Here is an 18,867-nt window from a genome sequence, read left to right as displayed (position 1 = left end):
CCTGTAGTACCACTAGTAACTTTGAATAGTTAATGTTCGTAATTGATTTTATCCAATTAATCAAATCTTAATTTTTTTAAAGGTGTCACTAATTGTGTCTCATGCCTTCTTGGATTAACGAGGCCTTAATCTCCCACAAAATTTAATTATTTAAAGATTGGTTTAATGGAAACTTGGGCTCCTGCTTTGTCCCTACCTTTGTTTTCTGTGTGTGTGTGTGTGTGTTTAACTTCTCTGAGCAGCAGTTATATAATATGTTAACAGAGGATGATTCCTTCTACTTTACAGGTTTACTATGAACATTATATAAACTATTGCCTTGCATACAGTGGGTGGTCAATAAATGGTGGGTAAATTATCATTATATTCTTTCTTCTGATATCTGGGCCTAATCTCAGGTCCAGCAAACTTGGAACTGTAAGGTGTATGATCTTCCCCAAATAATGCAATATATGCTTGGTGTGATATAGGGTGTTCTTAATATAAATCAGTGATTTTCAATATTTCTCCTCTCATGGCACACCTAAACTTCTAAAAAAATAGGTAGAATTTTGATTACTATAGGGAAAAAAAAACATAATTACCTACACTTTTTGCCCCAAGGTGACATTTTTTAAATCACATGCCTATATTTGCATATAAGGATTTCTGGTACCAAGAATTAACCAATCAGACACAACCTCATTATGAGATGTAACCAATAAGATGCAACTCTATTATATGACCTATATATTTATAGTTCAAGACGGGACATCACACGGGAGGGATATTGGTGTGTTGGCTGTTGTCATTTTTTAAATTTGACAATCTGAGGGAAGAGGTCAATGCCCCCTGCCTAAATATGAGGGGGGATCCCAAAAAACCGGAATTTATAAAAAATTGTGTATTTATTCCTACATGGTTTAAACTTCAATCACCTTCAAAGTACTCACCATTTGATGCAATATACCTATCAGGGCATTTTTTCCACTGCTCAAAATAGTTTTTGAACTTGTCGATTTTGATGCTTTTTAGTGCTGCTGTTTTTTTGTTTCACCTCTTCCACTTGGGCAAAAATGTTTTCCTTTGAGGACTTTTTTCATGGGGAGGGGCAGGGAACAACAACAAAAAGTCACTGGGGGCCAGATCAGGTGAATAGGAAGGGTGGGGCACAGGTGCCTTGCTGTTTTGGTCAAAAACTGCTGACACTCAGCATCGTGTGGGCACCCATGAAAACATGGGCAAACATCAAGTTTTCAAAAAAACTTACTGAATCCAAACATAGCCTCTCACAGCAATGCCAGCTGGTACATGAATACAGGTAGATTCCTAGAACACTCACCTAGCATGGCAAGCCTGTACTAGAGGGGCCTGCTCTCCAGAAGATAATTCCAGTTTTTTGGAGGTCCCCCCTCAGTCAGATATTACATGTTTTAAAAATTCTTGTGGCACACCCATTTGAAAGTCACTAGTATAAACAGACAACAATGGTATTTCCATTCACTCTAACTGCACTCTACTGGCTGGAGTTAACTCTAATATGCTAAATTGTAATAAAATGACTTGGGCTGGAAGTGGCCTCATATAATTTTAAATACTTAGTATACTGGCCCCAAGTAAGACGAAAATTGCACGTTTTCTCTGTGTTGGCATAAAATGAAGGATGTAATTACCCATTAGTCATGAAATATTGCAACACAACCCGTATTACCGATAACACCAGTCATTCATGTCATCACGGTGCACATTAGCCTCAGCAATGCAACACTGCAGGACTTTAATCCAAAGAGTACCTATCACATCATCATCTGACCATAACTATTCTAAACCACACAGCAGAGGAGGAAACAGGCTTGACTCATATCTCTGTCACAGCTACAACTGGAGCCATAAAGTCCCAGCACTGACTCAGCTCACCCCCCCGTGTCTGAATATTCCTGGCAGTATTTGAATTTAATTTGCTAGACTTCTCATTTCCAAAGCTGAGCTTGGGATGGAGTGGGAGGAGGGGAAAGAAAGTAGCTCACATACCAATTACTTCTAGTGCCACAAACTCCATGAATAATTAAGTTTCCCTAGGTCCACTTAGCACTTAAGACACCAAATCAAGTAATATTTTGCCTGCAGTAAGTTTAATAGAAAAAAAAAAAAAAACATAAGTAAGATCTGGAATGGTCCTCACTTTTATCTATGCAGGCTTGAGTGACCTCGACAGTGCAGAATCTGCCAAATTCCTGAGCACAGTCCACACCCAGTGGACAAGATCAGGGCTTAGGAGCCGGAAGCCGGGACCCCCGCATTTGCAATGGAGCCCTCGACTTCTCCCCCTCCCCCAGCCACGCCCACTCAACATTCCGTTTTCCCCACCAATTCCCAACGACCGGCACCCGCGGCCTCTGGGCCGCGGGGGTGGGCGAGGTCACCTGTGGTCGAGGGGTAGGCAGGGTATTTGTGGCCCCTGGTTGGGCGGGCGTCACCTGTGGCCCAGGGGCCCGGCGCAGCAGCCAGGGACGCTCTGCGCCGCCCCCATGTCCCCCGGCTGCGCGAGGCTGAGCTTGTTGGTCCGTAAGATATTCGGCGTCACGGGCTGGCGGCCGCCAAGCACAAAACACCAAGCGGTGTCACCCTACGCTGCTGCCGTTGGCCTCGTAAAGGGAACCCGAGCCGGAAGCCTCCCCTCCAACTCCTGGCCCAAGGACAGCCCTGCGAGGCCCAGCAGCCCCTCCCTGCCTCCCAGTGGATCCCACATCAGAACCGTACCCGGAGTGTCGGCGTCGCAGCGGGAGCGAGAGAAGCAGCAGCAGCGGCAGCAGCAGGGACTAGAGCCGCCTCAGGCCTCTAATACCGGTAGGGCCGGAGGCGGGCGGAGGCGGGTCAGTTAGCCAGGGCACCACCCAGTACCCGAGGCCAAGACTGCCCTGCCCTGTCAAGGTGGGGAGGAGGGTGGTGCAGGGATGTAACCCGGTGTGCACCAGGTGCCCTTCAACCTCACGCAACCCAGGAGCCGGGCGGATGCGCAGGTTCCGGACATTATCCCGCTGGGGGCGGGACCGCGTGTCCTTTCTGGTCCTGGTTGCAGTCATCTTGCTCGCCGAGCCACCAGAGTCGAATCAAAGGCCTGCCTCCCCTGAGGCGACGATGCGTGGCCCCACCAGCCTATTAGGGTGGCTTTGTAGAAACTGTAAATTATGTCCTCAGTGACCAGAAAAGTGGCAGCTCCCGGTACATAAACTTAAGTTTTGGCAGTGCAGATTACAGATTTAAAATGAACAAAGCCTACACGATCTTCTTATGTATTCAGACTTCACTCTTCCGGCCCTTGTGAATTAAGACTCCAGGGAACTAAAAAATAATGCAGATACTATGAAATCCTGTTTTGCCCTTAAGTTTCATATCTATGGGACTCCTATAGGTTGAAATTAAATTTGGTTTTCTCCTTAAGCTGTTGTGTCAATTTAATTATTATATCAGCCAAAGACTAACCAAAGGCAGTCATGTTACAGAGAGTCTGTCCCGGGATTTCCCACAGCCCCTGGTTTTGGGGATATGGAAGGGAGACAGTGCAGCTTTTTAAGGTACTTTGTATATCTATGCTGGTAACTAGTTTCTTCGTTTTGCAAGTGGCTATGGTTGCTCCTAGGCACCAAGGAGATGGGAGGGGCTTTGACCATAGAATGCTGATGAAAAAACTTATTGGGCCTGCACAAGATTCTGTGAGTAGCCAGCACTGGTCTGCATCACAGGCTGCAGTCAGGGGTTTAAAATAAGGTGGCAGTCATTAAGAGAGGGCCACACAGTTTGAAAGGAGATTGAGTGCAGAGCCATGCTGTCTGAAAGAAGGAAAGGATCCAGGCAGAACAAAGGGCTGCAGCCATTTGGCACGCTGGGCCACGCCGTTTGAAAAGACTGTAGAGGCACTGCACCAGCCCTCGTGGTGAATTAATATCTGCATGTTTATTAAGTTGTCCTATCTAAGAATATGCTGAATATTTACTCAATTTTTTTCTTTATCAGGAGTGTTTTAAAGTTTTCGTTATAGCCCTGGCATGTATGGCTCAGTTAGTTGGGTGTCATCCCTGCAAACAAAGGCTGTGGGTTCAATTCTCAGTCAGGGCACATGCTTGGGTTGCCATACCTGGTCGGGGCACATATAAGAGGCAAATGTGTTGCCTTCTATGGACACCCTGACTGGGGGGTTGAACTCTCAACCAAGGTATGTGCCCTGACCAGGAATCAAACCCAGAACCTTTTGGTGTTCAGGATGATGTACCAATCAACTAAGACACACCGGCCAGGGCTCTCCTTCTATTTCTCCTTCCCTTCCCTTCTCTCTATAAATAAATAATTTAAAAATTTTTTTAATAAATACAAAGTTTTCTTTATATAAGATTTGTACATTTTGTGTTTACTTTATTCCTAGTTATTTTCTTTGTTGATATTACAGGTAAAGATTTTTCTCCCATTATATTTTCTAACTTTTGTTTATAAGTGAAAAAAATTAACTTTTTATATATTACTTTATAGCTTGTGCCTTGCTGAATTTTCTATTTGTTTTAGGTTTTTGTTCCTTGCTTCTTTTGAGTCTAGCAATATTATATCACTGCGAATTCAAATAGATGAAATTCTTCCTCCTATTTCCACGCCTTTGTTCTCTCTTGTCTGATTACATTGGTTAACAGCTCCAACAGAGGAAATTGCTTAACCAGTTGTGTTGTTAATACTTCCAAAGTAAAAAGGTGAGCACAAGAAGCCAGCATGGCTTCACAAAAGAACAAGCCATTCTCAACCTCATTTGCTTTTTCAAAATAGGTTTACTTAGCAGGGAAACATAGTCAAGCATCTATAGTCCAGTCTTCTTTACCGTCCTGCTTGGATTTAAATTAATTTGAACTGGTTCCAAATTATATAGGTTAGTAATTCTAAGCACAGCATTCTCCAAAAGAGTTATCTTAGCATGAGGTTGTTGAATGCATGTTTTTTACATTTTCATAATATCCTACAAGGATTATAATGAAACAGAGAATCAAAATCAAAAGAATCAGGTATTTTAAAACAAGCGATATGAGTACACAACTAAAGAGCTAAATACACTGATCACAGTTCACGTGACAGAGCCCTGGGTTTTCGTTGTCGATAACCAAACACAAAACACCAGTTTGATGTGGCATCACTGGAAATTCTTCCAGGACTGTTCCCCTCTCCTTTGAGCCACTGATTTACAGAGGGGAGGAGGTTGCTAGAATCTCTTTCTCTTTTTTTTAATTGAATTTGATGTGGTGACATTGATAATAAACTTATATAGATTTCAGATATGCTCTTCTACAATACATCATCTGTATATTGCATTATGTGTTTACCACCCTAAGTTAAGTCTCCCATCACCATTTATCCCTCCATGACCCTCTTCTACCTCCCTCCACCCATCCCCTTTCCCTCTGGCAATCAACATACTGTTGTCTGTATCCATAGGTCTTTTTTTCTTTGGTTAATCCCTTCACTCTTCTCACTCAGCCCCCAACACTCTCCCCTCTGACAACTGTCAGTCTGTTTTCTGTATCCATGAGTCTATGTCCACTTTGTTAATTAATTTTATTCATTAGATTCCACATATAAGTGAAATTATATGTTACTTGTCTCTTTCTGACTGCCTTCTTTCTCCTAGCATAATACTCTCCAGGTCCATTTATGCTGTCACAAAAGGTAAGATTTCCTTCCTCTTTATAGCCAAGTAGTATTCCACTGTATAACTGAAGCTTAGCTTTTACATCCAGTCATCTACTGATATGCACCTGAGCTGCTTTCAAATCTTAGCTGTAGTAAATAACGCCACAGTGAACATAAGGGTGCACATATGCTTTTGAAGTAGTGTTTTTGGTTTCTTTGGATATCTTCCCAGAAGTGGACTTGCTGGGTCATAAGGAAGTTCCACTTTTTAATTTTTGAGGTAATTCCATACTGCTTTCCACAGTGGCTGCACCAGTCTGCATTCCCATCAGTAGTACATGAGGGTTCCCTTTTATCCACATCCTTGCCAACACTTGTTTGTGGATTTATTGATGATAGCCATTCCCGCAGGTATGAGGTGATATCTCATTAAGGTTTTAATTTGCATTTCTCTGATGATTAGTGATGTTGAGCATCTTTTCATATGTCTGTTGGTCATCTGTATGTCCTCCTTGGATCTATGCAGGTTCTTTGACCATTTTTTAATTGGATTATTTGTTTTTTGGTGTTGAGTTTTAAAAGGTTCTTATAAATTTTAGATATTAAGCTCTTAACAGATGTATTGGTGAATATGTTCTTTCATTCATTGGGTTTTCTTTTCATTTTGTTGATAGTTTCCGTTGCATTGGAAAAAATTTTTAGTTTGATGTAGCTCCATTTATTTAATTTTTTCTTTTGTTTCCCTTCCCCGAAGAACTATATCAGAAAAAATATTGCTATAAGAAATGCCCCAGATTTTTCTGCCTGTGTTCTCTTCTAGGATTTTTATGGTCTTTAATCCATTTTGAGCTTATTCTTGTGTATGGTGAAAGAAAATGTTCTAGATTTACTTCTTTGCACATATCTGTCCAATTTTCACAACACCATTTAATAAATAGGCTATTATCCTTTGTCAAATACTAATTGACTATAAAGGCATGGGTTTATTTCTGGACTCTATTCTCTTCCATTGATCTAAAGGACTATTTTTATACCAGTTCCATGCTGTTTTTATTACTGTATCCTTGTTTGACCTCAGGTAGGACGATTCTTCCAACTTTGTTCTTTCTCAAAACTGCTGTGGCTATTCTGGATCTCGTGTAGTTCCTATACATTTTTGGAATACTTGTTCTTGTTCTGTGAAATAAGTCATTGGTATCTATATAGGAATTGCATTCAAACTATAGATTGCTTTAGGTAGTATGGACATTTTAATGATGTTATTTCTTCCCATCTGTGAGCATGGTATATACTTCCACTTATTTGTATCTTTTTCATTTTCCTAGTTCATTCAGTGTTTTATACTTTTTCGAGTACAGTTCTTTTACATTCTTGGTTAAGTTTATTCCTGGTTATTTTATATATATGTGTGTGTGTGTGTGTGTGTGTATGTGTGTGTGTGTGTGTGTATGTTTTTGAAACAATTGTGAATGAAATTTTCTTAGTTTCTTTTTCTGATAGTTCATCATGTATATAAAAATGCAACTGATTTCTGGATATTTATTTTGTATCCTGCTGATTACTGAATTCATTTATCAGTTCTAGTAGTTTTGGTAGAATCTTTAGGGTTCTTTATTTACAGTATCATGTTATCTGCAAGTAATGACATTTTTACTTATTCCTTTCCAATCTGAATGCCTCTTGTTCCTTAATCTTGTCTGATTTCTGTGGCTAGGACTTCTAGTACTATTTTGAATAACAATGGTGAAAGCAGACATCACTGTCTTATTCCTGATCTTAAGGAAAATGCTTTATCTTTTACCCATTGAGTATGATGTTGGCTGTAGGTTTTTCAGACGTGGCCTTTATTACATTGAGGTATTTCCCCTCTACTCACACTTCGCTGATAATTTTTATCACAAATGGGGCTGGATTTTATCAAATGCTTTTTCTACATCTGCTGACATGATCATGTGGTTCACCCTTCATTTTGATTATGTGGTATATCACGTATATTGATTTGCAGATATTGTACCAACCTTGCAGCCCTGGAATAAATCAAACTTGATCATGGTGTATGACTTTTTTCCCTTAAAAACAATTTTATTTTATTTTTTGGGGGGTGGGGCTCATTTATATTAGTTCCTTGACTAAACCCTTCCCCTTCTTCCCCCTCTTCTCCACCACCCCCTTGCTCTCCTCTGGTCACTGTCAGTTTGTTCCTTGTTTCCATGCCTCTGGTTCTGTTTTGCTTGTTTGTCTGTTTGTTTGTTTGTCTGTTTTGTTCATTAGGTACCTGTATTATGTGAAATCATATGGTATTTTTCTTTCATCACCTGGCTTATTTCACTAAGCATAATACTCTCCAGTTCCATTCATGATGTCTCAGAAGATAGGAGTTCTTTCTTTCTGCTGATAGTATTCTATTGTGTAAAGGTACCGCAGTTTTTTGATCTACTCATCCACCGATCGGCACTTAGGCTGATTCCAGCACTTGGCTATTGTAAATAGCACTGCTGTGAACATAGGGGTGCATAGGTTTTTTGATCTTTTTAATGTATTGCTGGATCTGATTTACTAAAACTTTTTAAAAGATTTTAGCTTTTTTGTTTATCAGGGATGTTGGCCTATAATTTTTTCTTTGTAGTGTCTTTATTTGGTTTTGGAATTGGGATATGCTGGCTTCATAAAATGAGCTTGGGGAGAGTTCCTCTCTCTTGCATTTTTTGGAATAATTTGAGAAGGATAAGTGTTAGTTCTTTTTTGAATGTTTGCTAAAATTCACTTATGAAGCCATCTGGTCCAGGATTTTTATTCCTTGGGAGTTTTTTGATTACTGCTTCAATTTCACTAGTTGTAAATCTGTCTATTCAGAATCTCTGATTCTTCCTGATTAAGTTTTGGAAGAACTATATGTTTTTAGTAATTTATTCATTTCTTCCAGATTGTCCAATTTATTGGCATATAGCTATTTGTAATATTTTCTTATAATTCTTTGTATTTCTTTGTTGTCAGTTGTTACTTCTCTTTCACTTCTAAATTTATTTATTTAGATCCCCTCTCTTTTTTTCTTTATGAGTCTGGTTGAAGGTTTGTCAATCTTGTTTATCTTTTCAAAGAACCACCTCTTGGTTTCATTGATATTTTAAATTATTTTTTGTTTGTTTTAGACTCTATTTTGTTTATTTCTGCTCTCACCTTTATTATTCCTTCTACTCACTTTGGGGTTTGTTTATTGTTCTTTATCAAATTTCTTTAAGTAAATTTAGATTGTTTATTTGAGATTTTTCTTCTTTTTTGATGTAGGCCTGTGATGCTATGAATTTCCCTCTTAGGAATGATTTCCCTGTGTCCCATAGATTTTGGGTTGTTGTGTCCTCATTATCATTTGTTTCATGGTATCTTTTGATTTCTACTTTGATCTTATTGTTAACCTATGGATTGTTTAGTAATATGTTATTTAACTTCCATGTGTTTAGGTGTATTCAGTTTTTATCTTGTTACTGATTTCTAGTTTCATACTATTATGATCAGAGAATATTCTTGATGATTTCAATCTTCTTAAGTATATTGAGACTCGTTTTGTGTTCTAACATGTGGTCTCTTTTAGAAAAAGTTTCATATGCACTTGAAAAGAATGTATATTCTGCTGCTTTGGTATAAAATGCTCTGAAGAGATCAATTAGATCCATCTGATCTACTGTATCATTTTAGGCCAAAGTTTCCTTGTTAATTTTCTACTAGAAGATCTATCCTTTGATGTCAATGTGGTGTTAAAATCCCCTATTATGACAGTATTACTGTCAATCTCTCCCTTTGTGCCCATCTAGACTTGCTTTACATATTTAGGTGCTCCTATGTTGGGTGCATAAATGTTTACAATGGTTATATTCTCTTATTAGGTTGCTTTATTATTATGTTGTGTCCTTACTATAGCATTTTATATAACCAGTCAGATCTAAGTATTGCTAGTCCGCCTTTTTTTTCTTTTTTTCATTTCCATTTGCATGAAAAATCTTTTCATCCCTTTACCTTTAGACTGTGCATATCTTTAGTTCTGAGGTGGATCTCTTGTAGACAGCATAGGTTATGGATCTTGCTTTCTTATTTATTCACCTACCCTATGTCTTTTGATTGGAGCATTTAAGCTATTTACATTTAAAGTGATTATTAAGGAGACTTCTGGCCAAGATGGAGGTGTAAATACATGCGCTGCTTCTCACAACTAAGAAGAAATTTACAACCACTTCAAAACTAAAAAAACCCAGGAAACCAAAAAAATTAAAACTACAGGGAAGTCCAGCAAGAAATAAAGAATAAATAACCAACCGGAAAGGTAGGAGGGGTGGAGCCGGGAAAGAGAGAAAGAAGAAAAGAGGAAAAGAGCAGGGACTGCGGGGGTGGTGCTTGGTGGCAACATGGCTAGAAGTGGCATGGCTCATGGGAGAGAGGCGGGGGGATGTAGCTAGCAGCAGCTGTGAGGAAAAACAGTCATACCATTTAAACCTGAGAAATGATCTCAGCCCCAAACTAGACCACACAGCTTGCAGTTCCAGAGCCTGGGAAAATAGAGCCACATTGCTTCTGATTGTGAAAGCAAGTGGGGGCTGGGGCGGAGGAAGACTCTGCTAGTCTCAAAAAGGAGGCAGCTTACTTAGTACAGGAAGGGGCAGAAGTGCCTGGAAAAGTGGTGACAACCAGCACTTATCCCTTTCAGACCCCTCCCCCACATACAGTGCCAAAATGCAGTGAACGGGTCACCAGCACTAATGAATACCTAGGGTTCTGCCCCATATAATGTAAGAGGTGCAACAGCCCTCGCCCAAATCACAGAGGCAAACACAGAAAGATGAGGAGACAAAGAAGTACGACCCAGAAGCAAGGGCAGGTCAAGGTCCCAGTGACAACTAAGCAATGAGCAGATAGCACATGTAACGGATGAGGAGATAGAGAGCTTAACAGATGCACAGTTTAAGACATTGTGATTAGGATGCTCACAGACTTGAAAGCAAAGATTAAACAGGATGGGGAAAGAATGAAGGCTATCCTGACCGAAATGAAGGAAAATCCATATGAAGGAAAGGAACCCAGAGTTGAAATAAAAAATTGGAACATAATGAAGACACAGTCAACCAGTACAGAAGGAGGAAATTAGAATTTTTTAAAAATGGGGAGAGGCTTAGAAACCTCTGGGACATCTATAAATGTGCCAACATCCAAATCATAGGGTTGCCAGAAGGTGAAGAGGGAGAGCAAGAAATTGAAAAATTACGTGAAAAAATAATGAATGAAAACTTCCCTAATTTGGGGAAGGAAATGGACATACAGGTCTAGGAAGCACAGAGCCCCAAACAAACTAGATCCAGGGAGGACCACACCAAGATACATCGTAATCAAAATGCTAAAGGTTAAGGATAAAGAAAGAATCTGAAAAACAGCAAGAGAGAAGAGAAGAATTATCTACAAAGGGGTACCTATAAGGCTGTCAGCTGATTTCTCAAAAGAAACTTTGCAGGCAAGAAGGGACTGGCAGGAAAGATTCAAAGTGATGAAAAGCAAGGCCCTACAACTAAGATTCAAGGTCCCTTTAAGATGCAAAAGTAGGGGGGGAGGGGGGTGCTGGGTGGAGGGGAGCAAGGGGGAGAAAATTGGAACTGTTGTAACAATATAATCAATAAAAACCATTAAAAAAAAAAGATGCAAAAGTAGGACATGGTGATAGTAGTCAGTGATTCTGTATGATTGTATGTATATACCCTCTTCTAAAGTTATTCACTTATGGAATGTAGATGTTCCAGAAGTTGTGAAGTATTGGTGTTTCATATATATATTTGATGCTTTCAAAATTAAATAATGGCAGTGTTTTGGGTTCATTTACACAAATTGAGTAGAGACAAAATATTTTTTAAGTTTTTATTTTATTTTTTTCCTATTACAGTCGTCTCATTCCCCCCGCCCCCCATTGCTCTCCCTGCCCCGCCCACCTCCCCACACTCCCACAGTCAGTCTCCACCCTGTTATCCATGTTTATGGGTCATTTATACTAGTTCCTTGACTAGACCTTTTGCCTTCTTTTCCCACTTTTCCTCCTTCCCCCTCCCCTCTGGTCACTGTATGTTCCTTGCTTACATGCCTCTGGTTCTATTTTGCATTAGTTTGTTTTATTAGGTAAGATCATATTGTAGTTGACTTTCGCTGCCTGGCTTATTTCACTAAACATAATACTCCCAAGTCAGAGAAGGAAAACTCTGATTCCAAAAAACCTCCGCTGCCTTGCGGCATACCTCTTCAGGGGAAAGGCTAAGGGAGTAAACCCCGACAGAAAATCCGGAGCCGGAGTCCCTAAGGCGGTTTGACATTGTAGTCAACACCGGCAACTCCTGCGGCGCACCTGAAGCCAAGCTGTATTGACTCCGTCTTTCCCTTGGACCCTTCAGCTGCGAAGAGAGGGGGGGTCTGCTGCATGGGCAACAGCAGACCCTCCATATCACCCTGCCCAGGCTCTGTAGCTTCAGCTTCACTGGAGAGGACACTCCAGCGTCATCTCAAGATGTCGATTCAACACGGGAGGAGACAGATACCGTGTCACTCCCGAGTCGGACTGCACAGCCATTCTCGGCGGTGCAGATAGACTCTTAAGAAGCTACACCATCGTCTCTCGAGACGGACGGCTGCCAACGAATACTCCCGAGTTCCATCCATGTCAACGACAACTAAGATTACTCTATCCAGCAAAGCTACCATTCAGAATGGAGGGGCAGAGTAAGTGCTTCCCAGACAAAGTAAAGCTGAAGGAGTTCATCACCACCAAGCCATTATTATATGAAATGTTAAAGGGGCTTATTTAAGAAAAAGAAGATCAAAACTATGAACATTAAAATGAAAACAGTATCACAACTATCAACAACAGAAGCTCGGGAATGGAAACAAAGGTAAACTAAGCAGACAACTAGAGTGGGAACAGAATCATAGGTATGGGGAGCATGTGGGGGGAGGTCAGCTGGGAGGGGGAAGCAGGAGAGGGAGGGAAATGGTACAGGAATTAAGAAGTATAGTAGGAGGGTGGGGAATAGACAGGGAGATGTTGAGAAGAGCTTTATGCACAACCCATGGACATGGACTAAGGGGTGGGGACTGCTGGAGCGAGGGGTGGGTTGGTGGGTGGAGGGGAGCAAAGGGAAAAGAAATTGGGACAACTGTAACAGCATAATCAATAAAACATACAAAAAAAATAAGTGGAACAACTAGTTGATGTTTCTCTCTCTCAAATTAATAAAAAATAAATAAAACCACAGGAAAAATAAAGTGATTATTAATAGGCATGTATTTATTGCCATTTTATTCTTTTAACTATTTTCTTCTGAGTTATTTTCCTCTTTCTTTTCTTTCACTTCTTCATGCAGGCCCTTTAACAGTTCTTGTAATACCGGTTTGGTGGTGACAAACTCTTTAGCTATTTCTTGTCTAGGAACCTCTTTATTTCTTTCTATTTTAAATGATAGCCTTGTCTGGTAAAGTAGTTTTGATTGTAAGTCCTTGCTTTTCATCACTTTGAAATATTTCATGCCAATCCTTTCTGGCTTGAAATGTTTCTGTGGAGAAATCAATGGACAGTCTTGTGGGAACTCCCTTGTAGGTAACTGTCTTTCTCTTATGGCTTTCTCTTATGTCTTTAACCTTTGCCCTTTTAATTATGATGTGTCTTGGTGTGGGCCTCTTTGGGTCCATCTTGTTTGGAACTCTCCGAGCTTCCTAGATTTGTGTGTCTTTTTCCTTTACCAGGTTAGGGAAGTTCTGTTGATTGTTTCTTCAAATAGGTTCTTAATCCATTGATTGCTTTCTTCTCTTTCTGGTACCTCTACGATGTGGATATCACTACATTTCATGTTGTCCCAAAGTTCCCGTAAAGTATCCTAATTCTTTTAAATTCTTTTTTCACTTAGCTGCTCTAATTGGGTGTTTTTTCTTTACCTTGTCTTCCAAAGTGCTGATATGATCCTGTTTCATCCAACCTACTGTTTATTTTTTCAATGTAATCTTGATTTCATATATTGTATTCTTCATTTTTGACTGGTTGTTTATGTTTTCCATGCCCTTTTTCATGCTGTTGTGGTTCTCACTAAGTTCTTTGAGCCTCCTTATAACCATTACTTTGAACATCGTATCTGATAAATTGCCTGCCTCCATTATCTAGCTCTTTTCCTGGAGAGTTTTCCTGTTCTTTCATTTGAGGCACATTTTTTTATCTCCTCATTTAGTCTGCCTCTTTGTGTGTGTTTCTAAGTATTAGATTTATCTGTTATGACTCCAAGTCTTCATGGAGTTGCCTTATACAGGTGTCCTGTGGAACCTAGTGGCACGGTCTCCTTGATCACCTGAGCTGAGTACTCTAAAAATGTCCCTTGTGTGTATTATCTGGGTCCTCCTATTGTAATTGAGTCTTGGTTGGATTGGCCTGTTTGTGTGTGGGATCCACCCTCAGGGTGACTGATTGTGAAGCTCAGCCCCAACCATGGCATGTGAGCTGCTGTGCCAGTGCTGAGCAAATGAAGGAGAATTTGCCTCAGATGGTTTGGTGCATGTTGAGATCTCCCTTTGGATATGCCATTTGTGAAGTTTATTGGATCCTTCTCTGATGTTGTTTGAATCTGGCCACTAGGTATGTTGGTTCTGTTCCTGGCCTTCAGCAACCTGTTCGGAGCTACAAGTGATCCAGTTTGTGGCTGCCTCTACTGGGCCTCGGTGCATGCCGGAAGCACCAAGATGCACACCAAGGTCTGCTTTTTCCAGAACTGGGCCTGGGGCAGGTCACCAAAAGTCCCAAAACACCCAAAGATCCACCTCTGTTTTCCTTCACTTGCTGGATGCCTATTTGGCTCAGTCACTGAAGAGCCTCTAGCAGAATAGGAGGTTGGACTAGTTGGTCTCCCTTTTGGGGAAGATGCCAGTAAGGCTCCAGTTTCAGGGAAGGTGGTGTGTGGTACTCACCCCAGAGCAACAGGACTTAGTCTGTCCTCAATTTTGCCCCAACCTCAGCAGGGTGGAGCCACTAGGGGTCAGGTGGTTGGGCCTCCAGAGCCCATAGGTTGTGTCTGCTGGAAGCTGGGAGGGTGCTTCTGTCAGATCTCCCATGAAGGGGAAGCTCCAGTTAGGTTCACGTGAGTCGGGGGAATGGCCACAACCCTAAAGCCAGACCACTTAGTCACTGACACTTCCTGAGTCTGCCCAGACTTGTACACTGTGGCCAAGGCTAATGACTTTTCAACAGGGCCTAAGCTTTGTAGGTTGGAGCAAGAGGGAGTTTAGAGGGTGAGGCAGTTGCTTTCCCCAAGACTGATGCTGCTCAAAGGGGAGTGCTCCCCCCAAGAAAGATAGTGTCTGCAATATGGAAGAATGACTCAGAACAACGACCCTGGTGGCTGTAACCTCAGCTCCCTCCCCTGAGCCACAAACCCCAGACTCTCCTCAGGGAACTCTCTTCTGCTCCACCCTCCCTTCACCAAAGCCCAGGGTGAGTGGCTGCAAACTAAATTTTGTGCTTTGGCTTCTTAGGAGCAAACCTGTGTCTCTAGGTGTCCTTTCCTAATGGACAGAAATCCCACTGCTTTTCACAGCTGGATGTTATGTGGGCACCTCTCCCCAGCTCTGGTGGTCTGGGCTGGATAGCCCAGTTTGGGCTTTAAACCCCACACTTCTCGGGGGAACCTGTCACATCTAAAATATGTCTCTGGAACCTCAGCTGCCATCCATGGGAGCAGGGCCACACCTTTTCCGGTATTTGATTTTCCTACCAGTATCAATGTGACTTCTTCTGTAAATTCTTTTGTTATAAGACTCTTCAGCTAGTCCTTAATTATTCAAAATTATTTTTCTTTAATTTAGTTGTTCCAGTTTGGTCCTGTGAGGGGGTGAGTGTAGTTTCCACCTACTCCACTACCATCTTGAAAATCCTAAAAAATTTTAATAAACAACCATAGCAAACCAGTCTTTAGAAATGAAAGGCTAAAAAGATCTAAAGGTTATCTGTCATGGACCTCCGACCAGCAGGGACCACGGTGTTGTGGATGAAATGAATAAATGCACATAGACTACAAGAATCCTGTGGAGAAGAGGGGACATAACTGGCCACTTTCTAGAGGAGAAAGTGCACTTTGCCCCTCCCTGAACAGGCCTGTATTAATTATTTAAATGGGTTACACCCAAGAAAGTTATGAATCATTGTGCCAATAATTTCCTTATATGATTACTTTTATATAACAAAGAATGTTACACATGCATAGGTGATAAGAATTACTTGTCTAGCCACATCCTGTTCTTGAAAATAAGCCCAGAATAGGCCCTAAGAAACTGCTTCAAGGTTACATGCTGAATATCTGTTGTTCTCAGCCCAGGATGAGGGGGTCCTTTAGCAGAAAGCAAGCTTTTAAGCTATTATAGAAAGGCAGGCCTGGTTCCCCACGGGAAAACCAGTGTGTGGAGTGGGTCCTGTGTACCGCCATGCTCCCAGTGGTTTTCCAAATCTGAGGCTGACCTACAATTGCCACTACCAAGCACCCCAGCTTCCTACAGTTATCATTTTATGATGACTCAGAGCTCTTCTGTGTTCTTTTCCCTTTTTTTCCTTGCATTTATTGAGGAGACATTGGTTAATAAAAAACCAGTTTCAAGTGTACATTTCTGTGATGCATGATCTATATGTTATTACATTGTGTACCCACCATCAAAAGTCAAATCATCTTTTGTCACCATATATTTGGCTCCCTTTACCCTTTACTACACCCACACCCCCTTCCCTTTGGTAACCAATATACTGTTGTCTGTGACTGTGAATTTCAGTTTTATTTCCCACATATGAGTGAATTCATATGGTTCTTAGCTTTTTTTTAACTGATCAGTTTTGCTTAGCATAATATTCTCAAGGTCATCCATGTTGTAGCAAATGGCAGTACAGCATTTTTCCTTATGGCTAAGTAGTATTCCATAGTATATATGCACCACATTTTCTTTAATCTTCAATTTAAGGACACTTTGGTTGTCTCTATGTGTTGGCCACCATAAATATTACTGCAATGAATATTGGGATGCAAATATCTTTGCAAATAAATGTTTTTGAATTTTTTTGATACCTAAAGGAGGAATTGCTGGGTCATATGGTAATATGGTAATTCTGCCTTTTCTGTAAATCCTCACCTGAGGATATCTTCATTGATTCTAAAGAAAGAGGGAGGAAGAGAAACATCAGTGTGAGGGAGAAGCATCAATTGCTTATGCACCCCAATCAGGTATCAAACCTGCAACCTATGTATGTGATCTGACTGGAGATTGAACTTGCCACATTTTGGTGTATGGGACAGTGCTCCAACTGAGACACTGGCCAAGGAGGTAACTCTATTCTTAATTTTTTAAGGAGCCTCCATTACTGTTTTCCATAGTGGCTGTTCCAGGTTATATTCCCACCAGCAGTGAATGAGGGTTCCTTTTTCTTCACAAATTTTCCATCACTTATTACCTGTCTTGTTGATAATAGCCATTCTAACAAGTATGAGGTAGTATCTAACTGTAGTTTTTATTTGCTTTTCCCTAACAGCTAGTGAAGTTTAACATCTATTCATATATCTGTTGGCCATTTGTATGTCTTCTTGAGAGAAGTGTCTGTTCAGGTCCTCTACCCATTTTTTTAATTGGATTGTTTGTTTTCTTGGTATTTAGTTGTATGAGTTCTTTATGTATTTTGGATATTAACCCCTTGTCAAAGTTTTGTTTGCAAAATTCTCCAGTTGTCTGCCTTTTTTTTTTTTTTTTTTTTTTAGTTTGCAATTTCTTTTGCTATTCAGAAAGTTTTTAGTTTGATATAATCCAGTTCATTTATTTTTGCCTTGATTTCCCTTGCCTTTGATGCCAAATTTATAAAATGTACTATATGATCAAAGTTCGTAAGTCTAGTACCTATGTTTTCTTTTATGTAATTTATTGGTTCAGGTCTTATATTTAGGTCTTTGATCCATTTTGAATTAATTCTTATGCATGTAGACAAACTATAATGTAGTTTCATTCTTTGGCATGTGGCTTTCTAGTTTTCCCAGCACCTTATTGAAGAGGCTTTCTTTTCTCAATTGTGTGTTTTTGGCTCCTTTGACACAAATTATTTGCCCATATACATGTGGTTTTTATTTCTGGGCTTTAAATTCTGTTCCATTGGTCTGTGTGTCTGTTTTTCTGCCAATACTATGATCTTTTGATTATCATAGCTCTGTAGTAGAAAGTCAGGTAGTGTAATACCTCCAGCTTTGTCCAGGATCTCTCTGGCTATTCAGGGTCTTTTGTGGTTTCATAAAAATCTTTTGATTATTTTCTGTTCTATTTCTTTTAAAAATGACATTAGAATTTTGATGGTGATTTTACTATCAGCATATTGCTTTGGGTAATATGGCCATTTTAACTCTTGATTATTCCAATTTATGAACACAGAATATCTTTCCATTTTATTGTCTTTTAAAATCTCTTTTAATAATGTTTTGTAGTTTTCAGTATCTTCTGTGTTTTTTGTCTTCTTTTCCTCATTCCTATTTTTCAGTCATTAAATATACTTTTGGTACCAATTCTCTGATCAATTGTGCCATTCTCTCTAGAACCAAGGGCACAGAGAGAGGGTAGAAAGGCAAACAAGATGAATTTTTAAAAATGCTTCATCTCATCTGCACTCAGTTTTCCTCAAGGCTTTTCAGTGTTTGGACCTTCACTAACAGAATGTCCCAACATAGTTGTCTGAGAAGCTGAGTTTGGGGGCCTCTAAGCTATTGCAATCCCAGGTGATGACTGGAGGAAAAGAGGGTAGAGCCACAGTCAGAAAACAGTAAAAAGTGGAAGGCAAGAGTACCACAGTCCATTTGAAGAAGGCCATACACACAGTTGTTTCTCAGTAGTGCTTGGTGATTCATTGAAGTGTAATGTTTAGAAAATTTACTTCAAAAATAGCAATAATGTCACCCTAGTTGGTGTGGCCCAGTTAGTTGGAGCATCATCCCACAGACCAAAATGTTGTGGGTTTGATTGCTGTTCAGGGCACATACCCAGGTTGTGGGTTCAACCCCCAGTCAGGGCACATACAAGAAGACAACTAATCAATGTTTCTCTCTCTCACCCTCTCTCTCTCCCTCCTTCCCCCATCCTTTCACTCTAAAAGCAATGCAAAAAATGTCCGCAAGTAAGGGAAAAAATAGCAATAATGTCTTCAAAAATATCTGA

At 40.3% G+C, this 18,867-nt stretch overlaps 2 protein-coding genes across 2 annotated transcripts in view; one reads left to right on the top strand and one right to left on the bottom strand.

Moving 5' to 3' along the window:
• Positions 1–2,994, bottom strand: part of SERPINB6 (serpin family B member 6) — a 29,797-nt gene extending 26,803 nt beyond the window's left edge. The window contains exon 1 of the mRNA XM_090269896.1: positions 2,740–2,994. The gene's annotated coding sequence lies outside the window, so the exon portion shown is untranslated. The remainder of the gene's footprint in view (positions 1–2,739) is intronic.
• LOC150015542 (uncharacterized) overlaps positions 2,151–18,867 on the top strand; it is a 70,576-nt gene continuing 53,859 nt past the window's right edge. The window contains exon 1 of the mRNA XM_090268301.1: positions 2,151–2,826. Within this exon, the coding sequence (XP_090124427.1) occupies positions 2,151–2,826 (676 nt within the window). The remainder of the gene's footprint in view (positions 2,827–18,867) is intronic.

The sequence above is a fragment of the Furipterus horrens genome, unplaced genomic scaffold (assembly GCF_987537825.1).
Source record: "Furipterus horrens unplaced genomic scaffold, mFurHor1.1.pri manual_scaffold_3, whole genome shotgun sequence".
NCBI classification, from domain to species: Eukaryota; Metazoa; Chordata; class Mammalia; order Chiroptera; family Furipteridae; genus Furipterus; species Furipterus horrens.
Note: the sequence above shows the minus strand (reverse complement) of the source record. Positions and strands in the feature narration are given on the sequence as shown.